Consider the following 26,603-nt stretch of genomic DNA (forward strand, 5'->3'; position numbering starts at 1 on the left):
TCTTGCTTCTAACCCTTAAACTGTCCTTGTTCATTCCTGGGTGTAGGCCGAACCAATCTTGGGAAGGAATTTAGTTGATAATTTGACTCAAACAAAACCGGCAATAGCCCTTTCCTGAAGACTCCTGTCTTGCCTAGGGACCAGTCTGCCTTCGTAGGACTAACAAATTATCTACAAGATTAGAAATTATGGTTTAGGGGTCATGCAGCCTCGTGCTGCAAGAGTCTGAACCTCCCAAAATTGTTCCCGAGAATAATATCACTATTGTAAAACCTAAGATCAGTGCTTGAGATATTTTGCAGACCTTGCACTTGATGGATCAGCTGATACTACCCAGTCCAGTAATCTGGCTCAACCAGTTCTGGGCTCCCATCCAGGAACAGAAGACAGCAAGAAAAGCTCACTTTGACCCCCCTAGGACTCCATCTTCAACCTGACCAATCAGCACTCCCCACTTCCGGAGCCCCTACCTGCCAAATTATCCTTAAAAACTCTGATCCCTGAATTCTCTGGAAGACTGATTTGATTAATAATAAGACTCCGGTCTCCTACACAGCTGGCTCTGTGTGAATTACTCTTTCTCCATTGCAATTCCCCTGTCTTGATAAATTGGCTCCGTCCAGGCAGCAAGCAAGGTGAACCCACTGGGTGGTTACAAGAGTTGAGGAAAAGGAGAGCCAGAATGGTTATTTATGTAAGTAAATAATAATCTTCTCTGCTCTAGAAACCTTGTATTGGCCTTCAGAATAATATTAACAACTATAGATATGAAAACCTAAAAGTCAATAGCCTTTCTACAACCAACAATGAATAATTAGAAATACAATATAACAGTTCTAGTCAAGTTAGTTTTAAAAGTTCACACTCTGAGGTTTTTTCCTTCATTCTAAACAGATGCAATGATAGACTTAAATATGAAAAGGAGAATGTTAGAAAGACTAAACCAAGTAAACAATCCTAGGAAGTAAAAGTAGAACCAAAATGCAAAGTGGAGAGGTGTGCTGAAATGGGAGCCCTACTGAGCAGAGTTCAGATCCTGAACAGTTTCCTGATACAGCTGAATCACAATGTACACAACAGCCATCTGAAGGATGTCCATGTAAACACTCTCAAACTGACAGTTACACTGTAAAAGCGATTATTTTCCATTTAGTCATCATGTGCCATCATCATTATATAGATATATATAATATATAATTTTAGGATTTGAAAATTGTACTTACTTTTTTAGCACATCGAACATGCTTTTTTCTACATTTACCAGCCACTGTTCTACAGCGCTTCTTACACGAATTTTCCTAAAATTAGTTTCAAAAGTAATATCATGAAGAATTATTTTTTAATTCATGTTTCAGTCCTTTGACAAGCCTGTAGACTAAATTTTCTATATACTTTAATAATATTCATGGGCCAAAGGACTACTACTGCCTTTTGGGTTTTCTAGATCTTAATTTAGAAAACTATGCAGAAAACATATGAACATGCTTTAGGAAATTCTGATATCAAAATCATGAATTTACACAATAAATAAGTTTCATGTAAAATGGTATTTACAAGATAAACAAATTGTGTTATAAAACAGTTTTGGATTCCTCACTGGAATTTTTTTTTTTTTTTTTTTTTTTTTTTTTTGAGAGAGAGAGTCTTGTTCTGTCGCCCAGGCTGGAGTGCAATGGTGCCATCTTGGGTCACTGTAACCTCCACCTCCTGGGTTCAAATGATTCTCCTGCCTCAGCGCCCCAAGTAGCTGGGATTACAGGCTCCTGCCACCATGCTCAGCTAATTTTTGTATTTTTAGTAGAGATGGGGTTTCACCATGTTAGTCAGGCTGGTCTCAAATTCCTGACCTCAGGTAATTCACCTGCCTCAGCCTCCCAAAGTGTTGGGATTACAGGAGTGAGCCACTGCACCCAGCCTTCCTCACTGGATCTTTTAAACAGCAGGGTTGGAATAGGGATTTTGGTAGATAAGAAGGGTTGGGCACAGCATTTTTTAAAAAAATCAACTTACATCAGGACCACTTGCCAAAGGTTAGAGAGCCCTTGCTGGGGCTGGCAAATTGAATTAGTGTAATGGAAGGACCTAGTTTGTCTTTATTGCCTGGGAGCAGACCATAATGAAACCAGAGATCAGCAGAAGCAGTAGTGGGAGTTGCATCAACAACTCCAAATAGCAAATTTTCTTCTTATCTATATTCATATAATAAAACCAAAAAGGGGGAAAGCACTAAAAAGAGAGTAGGAAACTTAAGGCAGAATTTAATGACAGAATCAAACGTAAGCACAAATTAGAATGCACCCGGGAGTTTGAAGACTACTTTCTCAACCTTTAATTAGAGCAAAGGTGAGATTATGTATTGTAGGGAATATGGAAAGGCAAAAGTATATTTACATAAGGATATAATCTTTGAAGAAATAGTTTGCTTAGCGCACTTTTATAATATATCAAAAATTTCAAAGCAGAGATTTTAAATAATGAGGTTGTATAGGATCTAAACAGTTTGTAACATTTATCATACTTTGGCAGCACGAGACCTTCCCCTTCAGCAGATATTAGCATTTTTACAGCAGGAGGGCCAATGTCTTGTTTCCATATCAATAATTGTTTTACATTTCCAAAACATTTCACAAGATGAGGCTGTGAACCAGAAACAAATGTCAGTAATATTATTGAATTGTGATCTGACTATTGCTAATATAATATTGCTGAGCAGAGAAATATGTTATTACCTGTACAGACTCAGGATTTCTGCTATCAGCTAGAATATCAAGAAGTTCAGCATTGCTAAGAAAGTAAAATCTTGGGAAAATTAATCTTTTAACTTCAAGGTAATCCTGTCCAGAATCAAAAGAAATGCAATTCAGAATATATATTTAATCATGATATGAATTACATCCTCATTTTGACCTATACTTATAAACAAAAGTCACAATATTAGTTATAGTATATATGGTAGTATCAGTCAAAATAACATTCCATGCTTAACGAAACTGATACTTAAATTGCTAAAAAAAAAAAAAAAAAAAGTTTAATAAAGCTAAACTAAAACAAATGAAGCTACAACCCAAATAAACAAGAAAATCTCACCCTTAGACACACATATACCATTTTATTCTTGATCAATAATAAAGTATTGTATTTTGGTTTTATCAACATTGCTTTCCCATACTTCTGACTTTCTGCTCTTATTTCCCTATAGGTGGAGTTACCACTTTATAGACTAAGTTACCATATCACAGATTACATTCACTGTACAGAGAATTTCTACATTTCTCACTCCTTTCTACAACTCAGAGGCATTAACACCAGTCTCAATCCTTCCCTTCTTTTCAGAGGAAGAGATACCCATTAACTTATGCCAGACTAAGATACTCTTGATTTATTTATTACTCTCTTGTAACTTCAATCTCTCCCTTGCAATAGGCCTCCCCCTAAATTTCTCTCATTATAACAATATAAGAAACCCTCCATCTCCTTTTGTTCTCCTATAGCTACTGTCTACTTGCTTGTCTTCTCTCCACGAAGTTCTTGAAAAGAACTTGTGAAGTCAGATTGTTTGTATCTCTCAGTCGCCTTGTGTTCTGCCACCTGGCTCTGACTATTACAAATTTACTGGGAGCTTTTCAGTCCTTGTGTTACGTGGTATTTCCATAGCATTTGATTCTGTTGACTCTGTCCTTCATTTTGACTTCTGAAATTTCACTCTCTTTCACCCCTCAGCTACATCTTATTATTTTCCATCAAAAGTCCCTCTTTGACCCATACATCTTAATGCTGACATCTGTTGAGTTCAACCCCATCACTTTTCCTACTCATTATGCTCTTCTTGAGCTATTTGATACAGACATACTTGCTCTTCAGCTCAGATTACTTCTCTCTGCCCTGGATCTACATACCCAATTGCTAATTGAAGATGTTCACTTGAATGTCCCATAAGTATTAGATTTTCAATATGAACCAAACATATCTAGGCATAACCCGGGACCTCTTTCTTTTATTCTCTACTGCCTATCTGATGCTCCAAGCTCTACCTTCTTTCATCTTCCTCATGGCCTTACTTTAGCCTCCAGTATTTCTAGTCTTTTAACTGATTTTTAAGCATCTATTCTCATTGTCCCCAATCCCCTCTATGCTTCTTTCCAGAGATATATTTCTGATTTAATTATTTCACTCTCTTATTTAAAATTCTTCAGTGGCTATCATAAAAGTAAAAACTCATTGTGATATTCAAGGCCCTTCACCCTCTGTCCTCTGCTTGACTGGAGAATCTCATCTTTCACCACTTTCCCATTTGCAACCTGTTTTATCTGTACCATTCTGCTTACAAATCCAGAATGTGCCATACCCGCTCATGGCTCCATGTCTTTGTACTTTTTACCTTTGCCTAAAATACTCTTCCCAGCTACCCATCCTCCTCTAATCTAACTCTTTTACCTATCTAACACCTATATTTCTTTCAAGACCAAGGCCAGTTATCATTGCTCCCAGGCTGGGTTAATTTGTACTCTTTGATATGGCCATACTATCCAACCCATCATAGCATACATCACATTGTAATATCTCCTTACTTTTTTTGTCTCCTAAAATAGATTTTGAGTTCTGTAATAGTAGGGAATACTTCTTTCATCTTTGTAGTACCAGCACATAGCAGCAGTGCCTGATACAAAATGGTGCTCAATACATGAATAAATGGAAAGCTATTGGTTTGTCATGATCCTCAGTAATAGTCTAAAGATGTGCTAGAAATATCTGGAAGGCTTATCTCAATGATGATTTGGTAAACCGGCTTTTATTAACCAGAATCAATCTGGCTGCAGCCCCTTATGCTTGTTCCAGAGTGCAGATTTCAATAAAAGAGGGCCTATATGGGCAGAAAATTTTGTATAGGCTGTGATTGCCTATAGTTGTTTAAGAGGGCTCATCACAACCACTGTTACTTGTGTTCAGTAAGCAAAACCAATTAATGCCTGAATAAAAATCTTGGCTCATGAAGTAAAGTGAATATGCACACCACAAATCTCAAAAATTAAAATCTAGTATTTTAGGATACATGTCTAGCTTATACTTTAATGTTCTGACAATGTATAAATATATGGAATCAGTAATTTAATTTATAGACTCATAAAAACATTCTGTTTCAACTTTTGCAGAATTTATCAACTTAATAGTGCTAATAAAAATAGTTAACCTACACAAGACTCAGTGCTGTGCTGGCTTCAGGTCTGACCCACCACAGTTCCAGCGATGGTGGCCACAGTGGGCTTGTGTCACCCCTCCGCCAGCGCTAGGCAGCTTAGCACACAGAGAGAGACTCCGTTGTTAGGGAAAAAGCAATTATTTTTGCCAGCACTTATGCTTTAAATGCATCATCTCAGTGAGCACAAAACCCTTCAAGGTAGCACTATCATTATTCCCCACTTAAAGATAAGGAAGGCAAGACGGCAGAATAGACTCCTCCACTGATTGTGCTCCCCACAGATACACCACATTTAACAACTATCTCTATGAAAAAAGCATCTTCATAAAAAGGTGAGCATTCATAGTTCCTGGTTTTAACTTTATATTGCTGAAAGAGACACTTAAGAGAGTAGGAAAAACAGTCTTGAATTGCCGAAGCCACCCTTCCCCCACTCCCTGTGGTGGACATGTAGCAGAGAGAGAGAATGTGTGTGCTTGGGGGAGAGAGAGCACAGTGACTGTTGAATTTTGCATTGAAACTCAGTGCTGCCAACACTGCACATAACTCAGCTGAAGCCCACAGAGGGAACATTCAGACCAGCCCTAGCCAGAGGGTAATCACCCATTCTGGCAGTCAGCACTTGAGTTTTGGTAAGCCTTGCTTCTGTGGGCTAAAGTGCTCTGGGGTTCTAAACAAACTTGAAAGGCAGCAGAGGCCATAAAGACTGCAAGTCCTAGGCAAGTCCTAGTGCCATGTTGGGCTCAGAGCCAGTGGACTAGGGGGACACATGACCTATTGAGACTCCAGCTGAAGCAGCTAAAGGAGAGCTTGCATCACCTCTCCTCCAACCCCAGGCAACACAGCTCCCAGCTCCAAAAGAGACTCCTTACCTCCACTTTAGGACAGGAGAGGGAAGACTAAAGAGGACTTTTCTTACAACTTGGATACTGGCTCAGCCATAGTAGGATAGGGCACCTGGCAGAGTCATGAGTCCCCCATTCTAGGCCCTAGATCCTGGATGACATTTCTAGACACACTCTGGGTCAGAAGGGAACCTGCTGCCTTGAACAGAAGGATCCAGTCCTAGCAGGATTCATCACCTGCTAACTAAACAGCTCTTGGGCTCTGAATAATCAGCAACAGTAGCCAGGTGGTACATGCCATGGGCCTTGGGTGAGACTCTGAGAGTCTTGGCTTCACATGTGACCCAACATGTTCCCAGCTGTTTTGGCTAGGAGGGAAGACTTCTGCTTGAGAAAAGCACAGGAAAGAGTAAAGTGGACTTTGCCTTACAGCTTGTACCAGCTCGGCTACAAGCAGGCGCTTGGGGTCTCTGATTTTAGGCCTTGCCTCTTGGATGGCATTTCTGGACCTGCCCTGGGCTAGAATGGAGTCCACTACCCTGAAGGGTGAGTCCAAAGCCTGGCAGCATTTACTATAAGTTACCTAAAGAGTCCTTGGGCTTAACTGAACATCAGCTGTACCTTGCAGTACTCCCTATGGACCTGTGGTGGTGACGGCCATGGAGAAAGACTCCTCTGCCTGTGGAAAGGGAAAGGAACAGTGGGAAGGACTGTGTCTTGTGGTTTGAGTGCCAGCTCAGGTGTAGTAGAATAGAGAAGTATATTTCTAAGGTTTCTGACTATAGGTACTGGTTCCCAGATGGCATCTCTGGACTGCCCAGGGCCCAGGGGGAACTCATTACTCTTAAGGGAACAACACAAGCTTGGCTGGCTTCACTACCTGCTGATTATAGAGCTCTAGGGCCTTGAGCAAACATAGGCAGTAGCCAAGCAGTGATTACAGTGGGCCTTGCATAAGACTAAGTGCAGTGCTGGCTTCAGGTCTGACCCACCACAGCTCCAGTGATGGTGGCCACGTGCATGCCTGTGTCACCCCTCCACCAGTTCTAGGCAGTTCAGCACACAGAGTGACTCCATTGTTTGGGAAAAAGTAAGGGAAGAGAATAAGAATCTCTGCTTGGTAATCCGGAGAATTCTTCTGAATCTTATCCAAGACCACCAAGGTGGCGCCTCTATATGTCTGCAAGAATCACAGCATTACTGAGCTTTGGGTACCCCCTAATGAAAATACAGCTGCAGTGAGCAATAACATAGAAAGTAACAACCAAGTTTCTTAAAATACCTGGAAGGCCTGCCCAAGAATGGTAAGTTCAAACAAGCCCAGACTGTAAAACTACAATAAATACATAACTCTTCAATGCCAACACCGACAAAGCCACAAGACCACCCAGGAAAACAAAATCTTACCAAATAAACTAAATAAGGCTCCAGGGACCAACCCCAAAGTGACAGAGATATGTGACTTTTCAGGTAGAGAATTCAAAATACCTATGTTAAGGAAACTCAAAGAAATTAAAGATAACAAAGAAAAGGAATTCAGAATCCTTCCAGATAAATTTAACAAAGAAGTTGATATAACTGAAAAGAATAAAGCAGAAATTCTGGATTTGAAAAATGCAACTGACATACTGAAGACTGCATCAGAGTCTCTTAGCAGCAGAATTGATCAAGCAGAAGAGAATTAATGAGCTTGAAGACAGGCTATTTGAAAAATACAGATGAGGCATCAGAAAAAAAGAATAAAAAAGAATAAAGCATGCCTACAAGATCTAGAAAATAGCAGCTAGAAAAATAAAACATAGCCTAAAAATAGGAAAGCTAACAGTTACTGGCCTTAAAGAGAAGGTAGAGATGAAGATAGGGGTTGAAATGGATAATAACAGAAAACTTCTCAAACCTAGAGAAAGATATCAGTATTGAAGTACAAGAAGGTTATAGAATACCAAACAGATGTAACCCAAAGAAGAGGGGTTCTTCTCAAGGCATTTGATATTCAAACTTCCAAAATTCAAGGATAAAGAAAGGACCCTAAAAGCAGCAAGAGGAAAGAAACAAATAAAACACAATGGAACTCCAATATATCCTGCAGTAGACTTTTCAGTGGAAACCTTACAGGCCAAGAGAGAGTGGCATGAATTATTTGAACTGCAGAAGGAAAAAAAGCTTTTACCCTAGTATAGTATATCTGTCCAAAATATCCTTCAAACAGGAAGGGGACATTTTCAAAACAAACAAAAGCTGAGGGATTTCAACAAGATGACACCTGTTATACAAGAAATGTTGAAGACAGTCCATCAATCAGAAAAACATAAAATATTGTAATGCTGTAATTGTGGTGTGTAAACTACTATATCTTAAGTAGAAAGGCTAAAAGACAAAGTAATAAAAAATAACTAGAACAACCTTTCAAGACATAGATCATACAATATGGTATAAATGGAAAGAAACAAAAAGTTAAAAAGGGGGACAAAGTTAAAGTGTAGAGTTTTTATTAGCTTTGTTTTTGCTCATTTGTTTGTTTATGCAATCAGTGTTATGTTGTCACCAATTTAAAATAACAGTTAAATGATATTATTTGCAATCCTCGTGGTAACCTCAAATCCAAAAAGATAAAATGGATACATAAAAAAGAAAAAGCAATAAATTACAAAACGTCACCAAAGAAAATCACCTTCACTAAAAAGAAGACAAGAGGGAAGGAAAGAAAGAAGAGAAGACCACAAAACAACCAGAAAACAAATTTTAAAAATGACAAGCCTAAGTTCTTACTTATCAATGATAACATTGAATGTAAGTGGACCAAACTCTCCAATAGGACATAGAGTGGCGGAATAGATTTTAAAAAAGACTCAATAATCTCCTTCCTATAAGAAACACACTTCACCTATAAAGGCACACATAGACTGAAAAGGGTGGAAAAAGATAGTCCATGCAAATGGAAACCAAAAAAGAGCAATAATAGCTTTATTTATATCACACAAATTAGATTTCATGACAAAACCATAAAAAGACAAAGAAAGTCATTATATAGTGATAAAAGGGTCAATTCAGCAAGAGGATATAACAATTATAAATACAAATGCACCCAACCCTGAAGGGTCCAGATATATAAAGCAAATATTATTCGAGCTAAAGAGAGAGATACACCACATTCCATTAGCTGGAGACTTCAGTACTCTATTTTCAGCATTGGACAGATCATCCAGACAGAAAATCAACAAAGAAACATTGGAATTAATCTGCACAAGAGACCAAATGGACCTAATAGATATTTACAGAACATTTCATCCAATGGTTGCAGGAGGCACATTCTACTCAGTCCATGGATCATTTTCAAGGAATGGTATGTTAAGCCATAAAATAAGTCTTAAAACATTCAAAAACATTGAAATAATACCAAGTATCTTTTCTGACCACAATGGAATAAAACTAGAATTCAATTACAAGAAGAATTACGGAAATTTTACAAACACATGGAATTTAAACCATATGCTCCTGAATGACTATGTCAGTGTCAATGAAGACATTAAGTAGAAAATTGGAAAATTTATTGAAACAAATAATAACAGAAACACAACATACCAAAACCTATGGGATATACCAAAAGGGGAGTTTATAGATGTGTTTATGTCAAAAAAGTAGAAAAACTTCAAATAACCTGACAACGCATCTTAAAGAATTAGAAAAGAGTAAACTAAACTCAAAATTAGTAGAAGAAAATAAATATCAGAACTGAAATAAATGAAATTAAACTATAGAAAAGATGAATAAAATGAAAAGTTGTTTTTTAAAAAAAAAATAAAGAAAACTGACAAACCTTTAGCCAGACTAAGAAAAAAAAAAGAAAGAAGACCCAAATAAATACAATCAGAGATAAAAAAAAAAAAAGGAGACATGACAACCACTACCACAGAAATTCAAAGGACCACTAGAGACTACTATGAGCAACTATATGCCAACAAATTGGAAGATCTAGGAGGAATGGATAAATTCCTAAACACATACGACCTACCAAGATTGAATCATGAAGAAATATAAAACCTGAACAGACTAATAACAAGTAATGAAATTAAAGCTATAATAAAAAGTCTCCCAGCAAAGAAAAGCCCAGGACCTGATGCTTCACTGCTGAATTTTGCCAAATATTTAGAGAAGAACTAATACCAATCCTCAAAATGTCTTCCAAAAATAGAGAAGGGAATACTTCCAAACTCATTCTGTGATGTCAGTATTACCCTGATACTAAAAGCAGACAAAGACACATTAAAAAAGAAAACTACAGGCCCACATCCCTGGTGGAAATTGATGCAAAAATCCTCAACAAAATGCATGCAAACCAAAGTCAACAACACATTTAAAAGGTCATTTATCATGACCAAGTGGGATTCATCCCAGTTATGCAATGATGGTTCAAAATATGCAAATAAATCAGTGTGAAACATCATATGAACAGAATAAAGAACAAAAACCATATGATCATTTCAATTGATGCTGAAAAAGCATTTGATTAAATTCAACATTGAATATAGAAGAAACATATCCAACATAATAAAAGCCACATATGACAGACTCACAGCTAGTATCACACTAAATGGGGAGAAAATGAAAGCCTTTTCTCTAAATCTGGAAGGTCATAGAGGGTGCCCAGTTTCCCCACTGTTATTCAACGTAATACTGGAAGTCCTAGCTAGAGCAATCAGAAAAAAGAAAGAAACAAAGGGCATCCAAGTTGGAAAAGAAGTCAAACTCTCCTTGTTTGCAGATGATATGATCTTATATTAGGAAAAACCTAAAGACTCCACCAAAAAACTATTAGAACTGATAAACAAGTAAAGTTACAGGATACAAAAATCAACATACAAAAATCAGTACCTTTTCTATATGCCAAGAGTGAATAATTTGAAAAAAAAATCAAGAAAGTAATCTCATTTACAATAGCTACACATAAAATTAAGTACCTAGGAATCAACCTAAGAAGTGAAAGATCTCTATAGTAAAAAATATAAAACATTGATGCAAGAAATTGATGAGGACACCAAAAAATGGAAAGATATTCTATATTCATGAATTGCAAGAACCAATATTGTTAAAATGTCCCCACTACTCAAAGCAATGTACAGATTCAATGCACTCCCTATCAGAGTACCAATTACATTCTTCACAGAAATAGAAAAACTATCGTAAAATGTATATTGAGCCACAAAAGACCCAGAATATCCAAAGCTATCCTGGGCAAAAAGAACAAAGCTGGAAGAATCACATTACCTGACTTTAAACTGTATCACAGAACTACAGTAACCAAAATAGCACAGTAGTCACATAAAAAAAGACACACAGACCAGTGGAACAGAATGAGAAATCCAGAAACAAATCCATAACGTCTACAGTGAACTCATTTTTGACCAAGGTGCCAAGAACATACATTGGAAAAAGGGCAGTTTCCTCAACAAAAGGTGCAGGAAAAATTGGATATCCATATGCAGAAGAATAAAACTAGACTCCTGTCTTTTGTCATATACAAAAATCAAATTAAAATGGATTTACCACTGAGACCTCAAATTATTAAACTACTAAAAGAAAATGCTGTGGAAATTCTGCAGGATATTAGACTGGGCAAAGATTTCTTGAGTAGTACCTCATGAGCACAGACAACCACAGGAAAAATGGACAAATGGGATCATATCAAGTTAAAAAGCTTTTGCACAACAAAGGAAACAATCAACAAAATAATGAAGAGGCAATCCACAGAATGGGAGAAAATACTTTTAAACTATCCATCTGACAAGGGATTAATAACTATTAATAGAATATACATGGAGTTCAAACAGCTCTATAGGAAAAAAAGTAATAGTAATTTAATAATCTGATTTTAAAATGGGCAAAATATCTGAACAGACATTTCTCAAAAGAAGACATACAAATGCCTACCAGGTTGTATTAGGGTTCTCTAGAGGGAAGGGACTAATTGGGTAGAAGTATATATGAAAGGGAGTTTATTAAGGAGTATTGACTAACACAAATCACAAGGTGAAGTCCCACAATAGGTCGTCTGCAAGCTGAGAAACAAGAAAGTCAGTTAGAGTCCCAAAACCTCAAAGGTAGGGAAGCCAACAGTGTAGCCTTCAGTCTGTGGCTGAAGGCCTGAGAGCCCCTGGCAAACCACTGGTGTAAGTCCAATAGTCCAAAAGCTGAAGAACTTGGAGTCTGATGTTCAAGGGCAGGAAGCATCCAGCAAGGGAAAAAGATAAAGGCCAGAAGACTCAGCCAGTCTAGTCCTTCCACATTCCTCTCCCTGTTTTTATCCTAGCTGCACTGGCAGCTGATTAGATGGTGTCCACCCAGACTGAGAGTGGATCTGGCTCTCCCAGTCCACTGACTCAAATGTTAATCTCCTTTGACAACACCCTCACAGACACACCCAGGAACAATACTTTGCATCCTTTAATACAGTAAAGTTGACACAAAACTAACCATCACACAGGTATATGAAAAAGTGTTTATTATCACTGATCATCAGGGAAATGCAAATCAAAGTGACAATGAGATATTATCTCACTTCAGTTAAAATGGCTTTTATCTAAAAGACAGGCAATAACAAATGTTGGCAAGGATACGGAGAAAAGGGAACCCTTGTACACTGTGGGAATGTAAATTAGTACAACCACTATGGAGAACAGTTTGGAGGTTCCTCAAAAAACCAAAAATAGAGCTACCATAAGATTCAGCAACTCCACTGTTAGGTATATACCCAAAAGGAAGGAAATCAGTATATTGAAGATGTATCTGCACTCTGTGTTTATTGCAGCACTATTCACAATAACCAAAATTTGGAAGCAACCCAAGTGTCTGTCAACAGATGAATGGATAAAGAAAATGTGGTATATATACAAAATGGAGTATTATTCGGCCATAAAAAAGAATGAGATCTTGTCATCTGCAACAACATGGATGGAACTGGAGGTCATTATGTTAAGCAAAAAAAAGCCAGGCACAAAAACACAAACTTCATATGTTCTCATTTATTTGTGGGAACTGAAATTCCCACAAATAAATTTCAAACTGAAATTTGAAGCAACTGAAATCATGGAGACAGACAGTAGAAGGATAATTACCAGAGGATAGGAGGAGTAGTGGAGAGAATGGGAGAGAGAGAAGAAGAAATAGTTAATGGGTACAAAAAACAGAATGAATAAGGTCTAGTATTTGATAGTTGAATGGGGTGACCATACTCACCAATAATTTAATTTTACATTTAAAAATAACTAAAAGATTATCATTGGATTATTTTTAACACAAAGGATAAGTGCTTGAGGCTATGGATACCCCTTTTACCTTGATGTGATTATTTTATATTGTATGCCTGCATTAAAATATCTCATGTACCCCATAAATATATACACCTACTATGTATCTACAAAAATTAAAAACTAACAATATTTTTAAAAAGTATTAACCTTCTGAAGGAAGTCATGTCTTATATTAAAAAAAAAGATAGGATATCTCTCTTGAAAAATAAAACGTAAGGCCGGGCGTGGTGGCTCACGCCTGTAATCCCAACACTTTGGGAGGCCGAGACAGGCGGATCACGAGGTCAGGAGACCGAGACCATCCGGGCCAACACGGTGAAACCCTGTCTCTACTAAAAATACAAAAAATTAGCCGGGTGTGGTGGCGGGTGCCTGTAGTTCCAGCTGCTCAGGAGGCTGAGGCAGGAGAATGGTGTGAACCTGGCAGGCGAAGCTTGCAGTGAGCCAAGATCGCGCCACTGTACTCCAGCCTGGGCGACAGAGCAAGACTCCGTGTCAAAAATAAATAAATAAATAAATAAAATAAAAATAAAAGGTAAGGGAACCTGGGCATTCAAAAGTTTGATAATTTGCCAATGGTCATTTAGATTAGTCCATACACTTTTCCTTTTGATAATATTTTTATTAACTCTAATAGGTACTAAGAGTTTAAAAAATTGTTGGCAGCTAAAATAAAGAAAATCTGCACTGGAATTAGCTTCTGCAGTAGATTACATTATATAACTTTTACTTTACTTTTGTTAAATGATTCACTGCTTTAGAATTGCTATAGTTTTACCTCAAGGCTTTTCTTTATATGTTCAAGATGTATATTACAATTTTGCAGAATTTCAAGGACTCCTGCAGAAGTGGTTATTTGCAAAGCATTCTGTTTGTTTTGTATTTTTGACATTATCTTTTTCCACATGGAAATCACTTGAGAGAAAAGTTCTGTTTCTGCTGGGAGTTGCCTTTAGAAACAAAATTAGATGTCATTTTATTTTTTTGAAGGCACTATAATTAAAATCTATAATGTAATGCATTGCCATGGAATACTGTTTGAGTTACAAAACATTTGATGTTAAATTTTATTGATAAATCATCAAAGATAGGTTTTAAGTGCCTATTATGTACAAGTGATGTACATAGTAAGAAATGGATAAATTAGACACAACAACCATCATTTAACAAGATTATACTTAGTATACAGTGGAAGACAGATATATAGAAATTCTACGTAAGGTAAGTAGAAATAATTTGTGTCCTAAGAAATGTAATAAAACAAAGGGTTACTGACATTCTGGAGCAGAAATGGTATCTGCCAAGAGCTTCTTGGAGAAGACACTATTTAATCTGTGTTTTAAAGGAATAGAGCTTTGATGTGAATAGAAGACACAGACGGCATTCAGCTTAGAAGCAAGAGTATAGAGGTATGTATAAAAACACTGAAGTTCTATTAATGGTTATCTCATCTTAGAGGATAAGAAAATGTAAGGGCCATGTCAGCCTTGGTATATAAATTTTCCTTTACAGAATACTATCATTATTTTCTCCCTTTGGAAAAGGGAAGCAAAACCCACATGTGAGGTGATAAACCATTAATATATTTAGTTTTGTTTCTGCTGTTATTGGAATTGAATGAGGGAGATATTTTCTACAATTATATAGTTGCATTCTTTCACTTTTTTTCTCTTCACCTATATTTCCTACCTCTCTCCCACCCTAGCCTCAACCTGATTCAAACTCCTCTTGGCTCTGAAGTTGAAGAGGGGAGGAATTTAGAGGGACTTTTTTTTCTTAACTCAGCTAGTGTTACTTTGAATCCTCTTTTGCCTCTTGCATGCCCTCTGTCATGGCAGATATCCATAAGCTACATTGCTGGAGATTTCAGAGCACCCCAACAGGAACCTCTATATCACAACCTCTTGGCGCTTGCCAGCTGACCTCTTACAACCATTCCTCAAGCTCCTGCTCTAAGTAATACACTTCTGGGACTCCCTTGTTCTGCCATTTTGGGGTGGAGATCTTCCAAGGTGGCTCTAGCTTGGAAACTCCTACTATGTCTGTCAGGATTTCTCAGTTTCTGCACTGTTGACATTTTGGACTACATAATTCTTTGTTTGGTGTGGGGGGTTGTGGGTAGGGAGAGGTTCTGGTGCATTGTAGAATGTTCAACAATATCCTGACCTATACCCATGAGATGCCAGTAGTATCCCCTCACTTGTGACAAGTAAAAATGTTTCCAGACTGTGAAATGTCCCCCAGAGGTCAAAAAATCACCTCTGGTTGAAAACCACTGGTCTAAGATAACCATGTATTCTTGTACTTCTTCCTTGCCCTGTTATTAAAGGCTGCTTTAAAATTCTCCAGAGAAGAGGCAAGCGCTAGTTTCTAATGTCCCTACACTCTAGGGAAATACATGTCAAAATCTCCCAAGAACCCTTCCACTATTATCCCATTCCCTATCTTGCATGATGGACCTAGAAGTTTTCTGTAGCTCAGCAAAAATCCTATCAAGGAGGAGACTTCAGTCTCACCTTCTCTTAAGTATCCTTCCAATGTCTCTGGGATGTCCTAGCACAGCCCTCATAGTTAGTTTGGAGCTCTGGTAAACAGCACTGCATTCTATACTCTCATATATTCCCTTTAGATAGTCTGCCCCTGTAATGCATCTCTTGTCCCATTCTTCTTCTTCATGCTTTTTCCCTGGTATCAGGGCTCATCATCCTGCTCCATTACTCAAAGGCAGATCCATTATAGACCCACTTTTTCGTTTCTTTAGATCTATTATATAGATGCCTTAAGAATCCTATAGTTGAAAACATCTTTTTCAACTTCAGAAAATCCTATAAAGGAACCATTTAGTGACACTTTGAACGCTCTTGCCAAGGATTCTGATCTTTAGTAAAAGGTAGTATTAAAGTTTAAACTTAAGGCTCAACGTTGTTGCATCCATAAGGACATACACCTTAGATATGTGGTTTCACCTTTGAGAACTTTCAGAACAACTACAGATCAATCAAATAAAAGAATCCCAAGCATTCGTATAAGAAATATACATGTGTAACACATATAAGAAATATACATGTGTAATACAAATGGATATTGTTCCCCACAAAGCAATACTTATATTTAAACTGTTCCCTTTTGTAATCTAATGGCTTCCCTTTGCCTCCAAAATAAAATACAAAATACTTGACATAATATTTTGCATTTATGTAAGCCTTATTACTTGACTTATTTTCTAAGCCTTATTACTTGACTATTGGTATAAAAATATAAAGAGCTAAGAAAGAATTGCTAATACATCATTATTGGCTGGGCACATTCACTCACGCCTGTAATCCCAGCACTTTGGGAGGCCGAGGCAGGTGGATCACTTGAGGTCAGGAGTTCAAGACCAGCCTGGCCAACATTTTGAAACCCTGTCTCTACTAAACATACAAAAATTAGGTGGTCATGGTGGTGGGCACCTGCAATCCCAGCTAAAATGATATAATATTTTACACTTGTGTATTTATGTAGCAACCCTGGCTGTATTTTTTTTAAGATATGGGGTTTCCCTACGTTGCCCAGGATGGCCTCAATATTATGACATAAGATTTTCCAGATTTTCCATTGCTATAATAGGCCTTTCAAATACACACCCAATGTTTTCCTACCTTATTTCAGAATGGCTGCTAAACTAGCTTGTATGATTTGCTATCAATAGTTTAAATTCTGCCTAATTTATTTGTCTCAACTTTAGCACCCTTAAGACCAATCACTTTAAAAAGTCAGAGGTCAATTAATTGGAATGGTATGGTGTTTTTTAAAGGTGGAATTTTTAACAATTGCCCAGGCCTTCTATTCTTCCATCTGGCGCAAAGTAATAGTAATAAATTTATTTATTTATTTTTTTTTTTCTTGAAACAGTGTCTCTCTGTGGTATGGATCAGGCTGGGGTGCCATCGTGCAGTCACAGCTCATTGCAGCCATGGCCTTCTGGGTCCAAGCCATCCTCTCACCTCAACCTCCCAAGTTGCTGGGTGGGACCACAGGCATGTGATACCAACCCTGGCTGGGTTTTTTTGGTTTTTTTTTTTAGACATGTGGTTTCCCTATGTTGCCCAGGATGGTCTCAAACTCCTGTGCTCAGGTGATCTTGGCCTCTCAAAGTGTTGGGATTACAGGCATGAGCCATCACACTCAGCCTAAGAAATTCTTACTAATGTATGAATGCTACTAAAAACATGTTTATGATTCACATCAAAACCACACTAGTATTCCAGAACGAAAAGACACATAATATTGTAGTTTTTGGATTATAATGATGTATCTGATACTTTTTTAAAAATATAGAGCAATGCTCTGTCGCCCAGGCTGGAGCAGTGGCACAATCTTGGCTCACTGCAACCTCCACTTCCCAGATTCAAGTGATTCTCCTGCCTCAGCCCCCCGAGTAGCTGGGATTGCAGGTGCCCACCACCATGCCCACCTAATTTTTGTATGTTTAATAGAGACAGGGTTTCACCATGTTGGCCAGGCTGGTCTTGAACTCCTGACCTCAAGTGATCCACCTGCCTCAGCCTCCCAAAGTGCTGAGATTACAGGCGTTAGTGAATGTGCCCAGCCAATAATGATGTATTAACACTTCTTTCTTAGCTCTTTATATTTTTATACCAATAGTCAAGTAATAAGGTTTACAAAAATGTGCTTATAATCTTTTATGAAAGAAAAATAATAATGATTCAGCAAATTATACTCCTGTGTCTATAAGTAGGATAGGATAGCTTGACTGTTCATTGAAGAAATGATTTCTCAAGAATTAAAGAAAATAAATTACTCACAATGCATTTTTAACCCGTATATGGTATTTTACCTTCTTATTTCTGAAGAATGAAAGATTGGTTCAAGATAAAGCCAATTTCTTTGACAATTCATCCATTCCTCAAGGGTGTAAGAGAAGAGAGTCAAGTTTTGATCCCATTCATTCACAAGATCCTACAATGATAGAAACAGATATACAAACAAATCTAAATATATAAAATTCTTCTTTAAGAGTTACATAACAGAAACAGATCAAAGGTGATTATCAGTCATTGACATACAGAAATAATTAATAGAAGGTCACATAAATGAATACAGATCTAATTATATTTAGTTGTAGGAGAGGTTTAAGATGTCCTGTTCATCCATTTGCTGTCATATTTATTATACAACAAGCAAATATTTTTGTAAAAGATTTGAGTAACACACATATACATGTAGAAATTAACATGTATGTCTAGCATTCAACACTTATTTCCTACTTCTTATCACAGAGGAAACAACCAGAAATGTGATATGCATATTATTTCAGTCCTTTCTTTAAGCATAATTTCACATATAGATACACATACAATATCCCTAATGTATTATATAAATATAAATACAACCATATTATATACGTTGTTTTATAACTTGCATTTCATAACAAATAATGTCTTCTAGAGAGGTTTTATGTCAGTACTTACACGTTTTCTTCACTATTTTAATGATTTCAGAAAATTCCATTGTATGGCTATAGTGTCTTTTTCCAACTGCTATGTTTATTAAAATAATAGGAAAATGGTTAAAAATAAATTAATACTAAAAGGCTTATTTGGAAACCAGTGGACTTGCCCATCGCCTAACTCTCTGGCTCCTCATGGGGAACCATTTATAACTCATTTATATTTGACTTCTGGTACTTACCTCCATATTTCTTACTTTTTAACTTTATTTTATATTTCAATAGCTTTATTAAGGTATCACTGATACACAAGAAACTGCACATACTTAAAGTATACAATTTTGTCCGTGCACGGTGGCTCACACCTGTAATCCCAGCACTTTGGGAAGATGAGGCACGCAGATCACTTGAGGTCAGGAGTTTCAGACCAGCCTGGCCAACATGGTGAAACCCCATCTCCACTAAAAATACAACAACAATAACAACAACAACAACAACAAATTAGCCAGGCATGGTGGCAGATGCCGGTAATCCCAGATACTCAGTGGGCAGAGACGGTGCCACTGCACTCCAGCCTGGGTGACAAAACAAGACTCCATATCAAAAATAAATACATTAATTAAAGTATACAATTCTATGAATTTTAACATGTTCTTCTACCTGTCAAATGACCACTACAATCAAGATAACAAACATATCCATTACCCTGAAAGCGTTCTTTGTGTCCTGTTGGAATTCCTTCCTCCTATCCCTTCCTACCCCTACCACTAGGCAACCACTGATCTACTTTCTGAAACTATAGTTTGTATTTTCCAGAATTTTATATAAACAGAATCATACAACATGTATTCCCTTTGCTCTGACTTCTTTCACTTAGCATAATTATTTTGAGACTGATCCATATTGTTACTTATATCAATAGTTCATTCCCTTTTTCTGTATAACTTTTAGGTTCACGAGTACATGTGCAGATTATACAAGTAAATTGCATGTCACAGGGATTTGGTATACAGGTTATTTTGTTGCCCAGGTAATAACATAGCACACAATAGGTAGCTTTTTTATCCTCACCCTCTCCAACCCTCCACCCTCAAGTAGGCCCCAATCTCTGTTGTTCCATTCTTTGTGTCCATGTGTACTCAATGTTTAGCTCCCATTTATGAGTGAGAACATGCAGTATTTGGTTTACTGTTCCTGTCTTAGTTTGCTTAGGAAAATGACCTCCATCTCCATCCAAGATGCTACAAAGAACATGATCTCATTCTTCTGGCTGTATAGTATCCCTTGGGGTATATGTACCACATTTTCTTTATCCAGTCTACTGTTGATGGGCATTTAGGTTGATTCCACATCTTTGCTATTGTGAATAGTACTGTGATGAACATAAGCATGCATGTGTCTTTATGATAGAACAATTTTATATTCCTTTGGGTATATAGCCAATAATGGGATTGCTAGGTTGAATGGTAGTTCTGTTTTAGGTACTTTGAGAAATCACCACACTAATTTACATTCCCACCAGCAATGTATAAGCATTCCCTTTTCTCTGCAACCTCACCAGCATCTGTTATTTTTTGACCTTTTAATAATAGCCATTCTGACTGGTGTGAGATGGTATCTTATTGTGGTTTTGATTGGTATTTCTCTCATGATTAGTGATGAGAAATGTTTCACATGCTTGTTGGACATGTGTATGTCTTCTTTTGAAAAGTGTCTGTTCATGTCCTTTACTCACTTTTTAATGGAGTTGTTTGTTTTTTACCTGTAAATGTGTTTAAGTTCCTTATAGATTCCGGATATTATACCTTCATCAGATGCATAGTTTGCAAAAATTTTTTCCCATGCTATAGGTTGTCTGTTTACTCTGTTGATAGGTTTTTGTCTGTTTGTTTTTTGTTTTTTGTTTTTTTTTTTTTCCCTGTGCAGAAGTTCTCTAGTTTAATTAGGTCCCATTTGTCAATTTTTGTTTGTATTGCAATGGCTTTTGGTGACTTTGTTATGAAATCTTTGCCTTGGCTCCTAGAATGGTATTTCCTAGGTTATTTTCCAGGGCTTTTACAGAAATAGGTTTTACAGTTAAGTCTTTAATCCATGTTTAATTGATTTTTGTATATGTTGAAAGGAAGGGTTCCAGTTTCAATCTTCTGCATATGGCTAGCCAGTTATTCCATAGAATATAAAATTCTTTCCCTGTGTCTTGTTTTCATCAACTCTGTCAAAGATCAGATGGTCATAGGTGTGTGGCTTTATTTCTGGGTTCTCTATTCTGTTCCACTGTTCTATGTGTCTGTTTTTGTACCAGTACCATGCTGTTTTGGTTACTGTAGCCTTGAAGTATAGTTTGAAGTTAGGTGATGTAATGCCTCCAGCTTTGTTCTTTTGCTTAGTATTGACTTGGCTATTTGGGCTCTTTTTGGTTTCATATGAATTTTAAAACATTTTTCTAATTCTGTGAAGAATGTCATTGGTAGCATGATAAGAACAGCACTGAGGCCGGGCGCGGTGGCTCAAGCCTGTAATCCCAGCACTTTGGGAGGCCGAGACGGGCGGATCACGAGGTCAGGAGATCGAGACCATCTGGCTAACACGTGTGAAAAACTAGCCGGGCGCGGTGGCGGGCGCCTGTAGTCCCAACTACTCGGGAGGCTGAGGCAGGAGAATGGCGTGAACCCGGGAGGCGGAGCTTGCAGTGAGCTGAGATCCGCACTCCATGCCACTGCACTCCAGCCTGGGCGGCAGAGCGAGACTCCGTCTCAAAAAAAAAAAAAAAAAAAAAAAAGAACAGCACTGAATCTGTAAAATGCTTTGGGCAGTATGGCCATTTTAGTAATATTGATTCTTCCTATCCATGAGCGTGGGATGGTTTTCTCTTTTGTTTGTGTCATCTCTGATTTCTTTGAGCAAGCTTTGTAATTCTTGTAAAGATGTTTCACTTTCCTGGTTTGCTGTATTCCTAGTATCATATTCTTTTTGTGCCTATTGTGAATGGGACTGATTCTTGATTTGGCTCTCAGGCTGGATGTTGTTGGTGTACAGAAATGCTACTGATTTTTGTACATTAACTTTGTATCCTGAAACTTTGCTGAAGTTGTTTATCAGATCTAGGAGCTTTTGTGCAGAAATACGTGGCATTTTCTAGGTAGAGAATCATATGGTCTACAAACTGAGACAGTTTGACTTCCTTTCTTCCTATTTGGATGCCTTTCATTTCTTTCTCTTCCCTAATTGCTCTGGCTAGAACTTCTAGCACTATGGTGAATAGGAGTGATGAGAGATAGCATCCTTGTCTTCTTCTGATCTTCAAGGGGAATGCTTCCAGCTTTTGTTTATACAGTATGATGTTGGCTGTGGGTTTGTCATATATGGCTTTTATTATTTTGAAGTATGTTCCTTGAAAGCCTAGTTTGTTGAGGGTTTTTAACATAAAGGAATGTTGAATTTTATCAAAAGCTTTTTCTGCATCTATTGAAATAATCATGTGATTTTTGTTTTTAGTTCTGTCTATGTGATAAATCACATTTATCCATTTGTGTATGTTGAGCCAGCTTTGCATCCTAGGATAAAGTCTGCTTCATCAGAGTGGCTTAGATTTTTTGATGTGCTGCTGGATTCAGTTTGCTAGTATTTGTATGTCCATGTTCGTCAAGGATATTGGCCTGAAGTTTTTTTTCATTGTGTTCTGCCAGGTTTTGGTATCAGGATGATTCTGGCATCACAGAATGAGTCACGGAGGAGTCCCTCCTCCTGAACTTTTTGGAATCATTTCAGTAGGAATGGTACCAGCTCCTTTATACATCTGGTGGAATTTGGCTGTGATCTATTCTTGAGCTTTTTATTACATATTCAATTTTTGAACTCATTACTGGTCTGTTCAATGATTCAATTTCTTCCTGGTTCAGTCTTTGGAGGTTGTATGCGCCCAGAAATTCATCTCTTTCTTCTGGTGTTTCTAGTTTGTGTGCATAGTGGTGTTCATAGTAGTCACTGAAGGTTTCTTGTATTTCTGTCAGATCAGTGGTAATGTCCCCTTTGTCATTTATAATTGCGTTTATTTGGATCTTCTCTATTTTTTTCTTATGATTGTAGCTAGAAGTCTGTGTATCTTCATTTTTCCAAATTACCAACTCCTCAACTCAGTCTTTTGGATGGCTTTCCACATCTCAGTTTCCTTCAGTTCAGCTCTGATTTGGGTTATTTATTATCTTCTCCTAGCTTTGGGGTTGGTTTGCTCTTGTTTCTCTAATTCCTCTGGTTGTATTGTTAGGTTGTTAATTTGAGCTCTTTCTTTTTCATGTGGGAGTTTTAGATTGTTAATTTGAGCTCTTTCTTTTTCATGTGGGAGTTTAGTGCTATAAATTTCCCTGTTAACATTGCATTAGCTGTATCCCAGATATCTGGTATGTTGTATATTTGTTCTCATTAGTTTCAAAGAATTTCTTAATTTCTCTCTGAATTTCATTATTTACCCAATAGTCATTCAGGATCAGGTCATTCAATTTCCATGTAATTGTATGGTTTTGAGAAATTTTCTTAGTATTGATTTCTATTTTTATTGCACTGTGGACTGAGAGTGTGGTTGGTACGATTTAACTATTTTAAGTTTGCTGAGAATTGTTTTCTGTGCCATGTACATAGGAGAAGAATGTACATTCTGTTGTTTTGGGGTGAAGAGTTCTGTAGATTTCTATTAGGTCCATTTGATCAAGTGCAAAGTTCAGGTCCTGAATATCTTTGTTAATTTTCTGCCTCAATAATCTGTCTAATACTGTTAGCAGAGTATTGAATTATCTCACTATTATTGTGTCATTGTCTAAGTTTCTTCCTAGGTCTTTAAGAACTTGCTTTATATATCTGTGTGCTCCTGTGTTGGGTGCATATATATTTAGAAGAATTAGGTCTTCTTGTTGAATTGAACCCTTTACCATTATGTAAAGCCCTTCTTTGTCTTTTTTGATCTTTGTTGGTTTCTAAAGTCGCTTTTGTCTGAAATTAGAATAGCAACTCCTGCTTTTTTCTGTTTACTGTTTTCTTGGTAGATTTTTCTCCATGCTTTTCTTTGACCCTATGATGTCATTGCAGTTAAGATGGGTCTCTTGAAGACAGTACGTTATTGGGTCTTATTTATCCAACTTGCCACTCTTTGCCTTTTAATAGGGGTACACTGTTTACATTCAAGGTTAGTAGTGATATGTGTATATTTTATTCTGTCACTGTGTTGTTCGCTGGGTATTATTCAGACTTGATTGTGTAGTTGCTTTATAGTGTCAATGGTCTATGTATTTAAGTGTGTATTTTAATGACCAGTAGTAGTCTTTCCTTTTCTTATTTAGTGCTCCCTTCAGGACCTCTTTTAAGGCAGGTTTGGTGGTAACAAATTCCCTCAGCATTTGCTTGTCCGAAAAGGATCTTATTTCTCCTTTGCTTATGAAATCTAATTTGGCTGGATATGAAAATCTTGGTCGGAATTTCTATTTTGTAAGAATTCTGAATGTAGGCCCCAATCTCTTTTGGTTTGTAGGGTTTCTACGGAGACGTCTGCTCTTAACCTGATAGGGTTTTCTTTGTAGAGCTGCCCCTTCTCTCTAGCTGACTTTAACATTTTTTCTCTTATTTCCAACTTGGAGAATCTGACGACTATGTGTCTTGGGGATGGTCATCTTGTACTGTATCTCACAGGGGTTCTCTGTGTTTCCTGAATTTGAGTGTTGGCCTCTAGTAAAGCTGAAGAAATTTTCATAAACAATATCCTGAAATATGTTTTCTAAGTTGTTTTCTTTCTTTGCCTCTCTTTCAGGAACACCAATGAGTCATAGATTTGATCTCTTTACATAATCCTATATTTCTTGAAGGTTTTGTTCACTCTTAATCTTTTTCCTTTATTTTTAATTTCCTTTTTAATGCCAAGTAGTATTCCAAAGTATATGTATACATGTATGATAATGCTTATCACTTACCTGTTGTACACTTGGGCTGTTTCCAGTTTTTACTGTTACAAATAAAACTGCTATGAACATTGCATTTACAAGTCTTTATATAAACCTAGCTTTCCTTTCTCTTGGGTAAATACCTAGGAGTGAAATAGCTGGATCATATGATAGATGTATTTTTAACTTTTTAAGTGCTTGTAACATTTTACATTCTGCACAGCAGTGTGTGAGAGTTCTAATTCCTGAATATCCACACCAACACTTGGGATGATCTTTTATTAGTCATTTCTTAAGGTGTGTAGTGGTATCTCATGATAGTACCATCTCCCTAATGTAGTTAAACATCTTTTAATGTGTTCTTTTCCATTCATATATCCACTTTGGTAAAGTCTCTATTTTAATATTTTGCCCATTTCTTTACAGGATTATTTTGTTTTCTTATCATTGAATTTTGATAGTTCTTTATATATTCTGGATACAAGTCCTTTATCAGATGTATGCTTTACAAATATTTTCTCCCAGTCTCTGGTTTGTATTTTTGTTCACTTAAAAGTGTCTTTCTAGGGGCACACATTTTTAATTTTGATGAAATCTAATACATAAATTTTCCTTCTATGGATAGTGCTTTTGGTGCCATATTGAAGAAATCTGCATAAAGCAAGGTCACAAAAATATCTCTTATGTTTTTTTCTCATAGTTTTATAGTTTTAGGTTTTGCATTTAAGTCCATAATCCTTTTTTTGTGTTAAATGTTGTGTATGTTGTAAGATGTGGCTTAAGGGTTTTTTGTTTGTTTTGCATATGATTGTTCAATTATGTTAGCCCCATTTCTTTAAAAATTGGCTGGGTTTTTCTCTGAATTATCTTTGCATATTTGTTGAAAATCAGTTGTCCATATGTATGTGGGTCTATTTCTGTACTCTGTCTTTCTTGTCTTTTTTTAAACCAAAAAAAAAACCTGTTTGGATAATGCTGGCCTTATAATGAGCCTCTGAATAAGTAGTTTTAATACTCCAACTTTGTTCTTCTTTTGTAAAATTGTTTACACTATTTTAGGACCTTTACATTTCCATAAGAATTGTATAATCAGCTTGTCAATTTCTACAAGTAATCTACTAGGATTCTGATTAGGATTGTATTGAATCTAGAGATCCATTTGGTGATATTTGACATGTTTATTAGGTCTTTCAATGGATGAACACAATGTATCTTCCATTTTTTTAAGCCTTCTTTAATTTCTCTCTGCAGGGTTTTGAAGTTTTTTGTGTACAGATCTTATATATTTTTCTCGGGTTTATATATCTTATTTTTATGCTATTTCTCAATGTCAGTATATATAATGAAGTTGACTTTGTATACTAATCATGTATCCTGCAAACTTGCTAAAATAAGTTTAGTTTGTTTGTAAATTTTGTTTGATTTTGTTACATAGGTAATCATGGCATCTGAATATAAATAATATTTTACTTCTTCTTTTTCAATCCGGACATAGGTAATCATGGCATCTGAATATAAATAATATTTTACTTCTTCTTTTTCAATCCGGACATCTTTTATTTCTCTTTCTTACTTCAGTATACTGGCTGGAAACTCCAGTAAAACACTGAATAGAATTGGTAAGGGAGAACATCCTTATTCTTGATCTTAGGGGAAAAGTGTTCAGTCTTTCACCATTAAGGACAATATGTTTTTCATAGATGTTCTTTATTCAGAATGTTATCTTCTATTCTTAATTTGTTGAGAGATATTTTAATCAGGAATGAATGTTGAAATTCTGTAAAATTTTTTTAACATGTACTGAGAATATCATCTGGTTTTTCTTTTTATGTTTAATATGGCAAATTATAGATTGATTTTTGAATGTTAAACCAACCT

At 36.7% G+C, this 26,603-nt stretch overlaps 1 protein-coding gene across 11 annotated transcripts in view; it reads right to left on the reverse strand.

Annotated features, from left to right (window-relative positions):
- Window positions 1-26,603, reverse strand: part of DNAH14 (dynein axonemal heavy chain 14) — a 506,458-nt gene that overhangs the window by 329,529 nt on the left and 150,326 nt on the right. For 10 of the 11 annotated variants that reach the window (XM_050760224.1, XM_050760215.1, XM_050760305.1 and 7 more), the window contains 5 exons: window positions 18,190-18,311; window positions 14,128-14,299; window positions 2,730-2,834; window positions 2,519-2,637; window positions 1,224-1,298 (listed from right to left, as the gene is read on the reverse strand). In XM_050760224.1, the coding sequence (XP_050616181.1) occupies window positions 1,224-1,298; window positions 2,519-2,637; window positions 2,730-2,834; window positions 14,128-14,299; window positions 18,190-18,311 (593 nt within the window). Of the gene's footprint in view, window positions 1-1,223; window positions 1,299-2,518; window positions 2,638-2,729; window positions 2,835-14,127; window positions 14,300-18,189; window positions 18,312-26,603 lie in introns of those variants that run through there. The other variant, XM_050760264.1, reaches the window with a different exon arrangement.

This window comes from Macaca thibetana, chromosome 1, assembly GCF_024542745.1.
Source record: "Macaca thibetana thibetana isolate TM-01 chromosome 1, ASM2454274v1, whole genome shotgun sequence".
In the NCBI taxonomy this organism is placed as follows: domain Eukaryota; kingdom Metazoa; phylum Chordata; class Mammalia; order Primates; family Cercopithecidae; genus Macaca; species Macaca thibetana.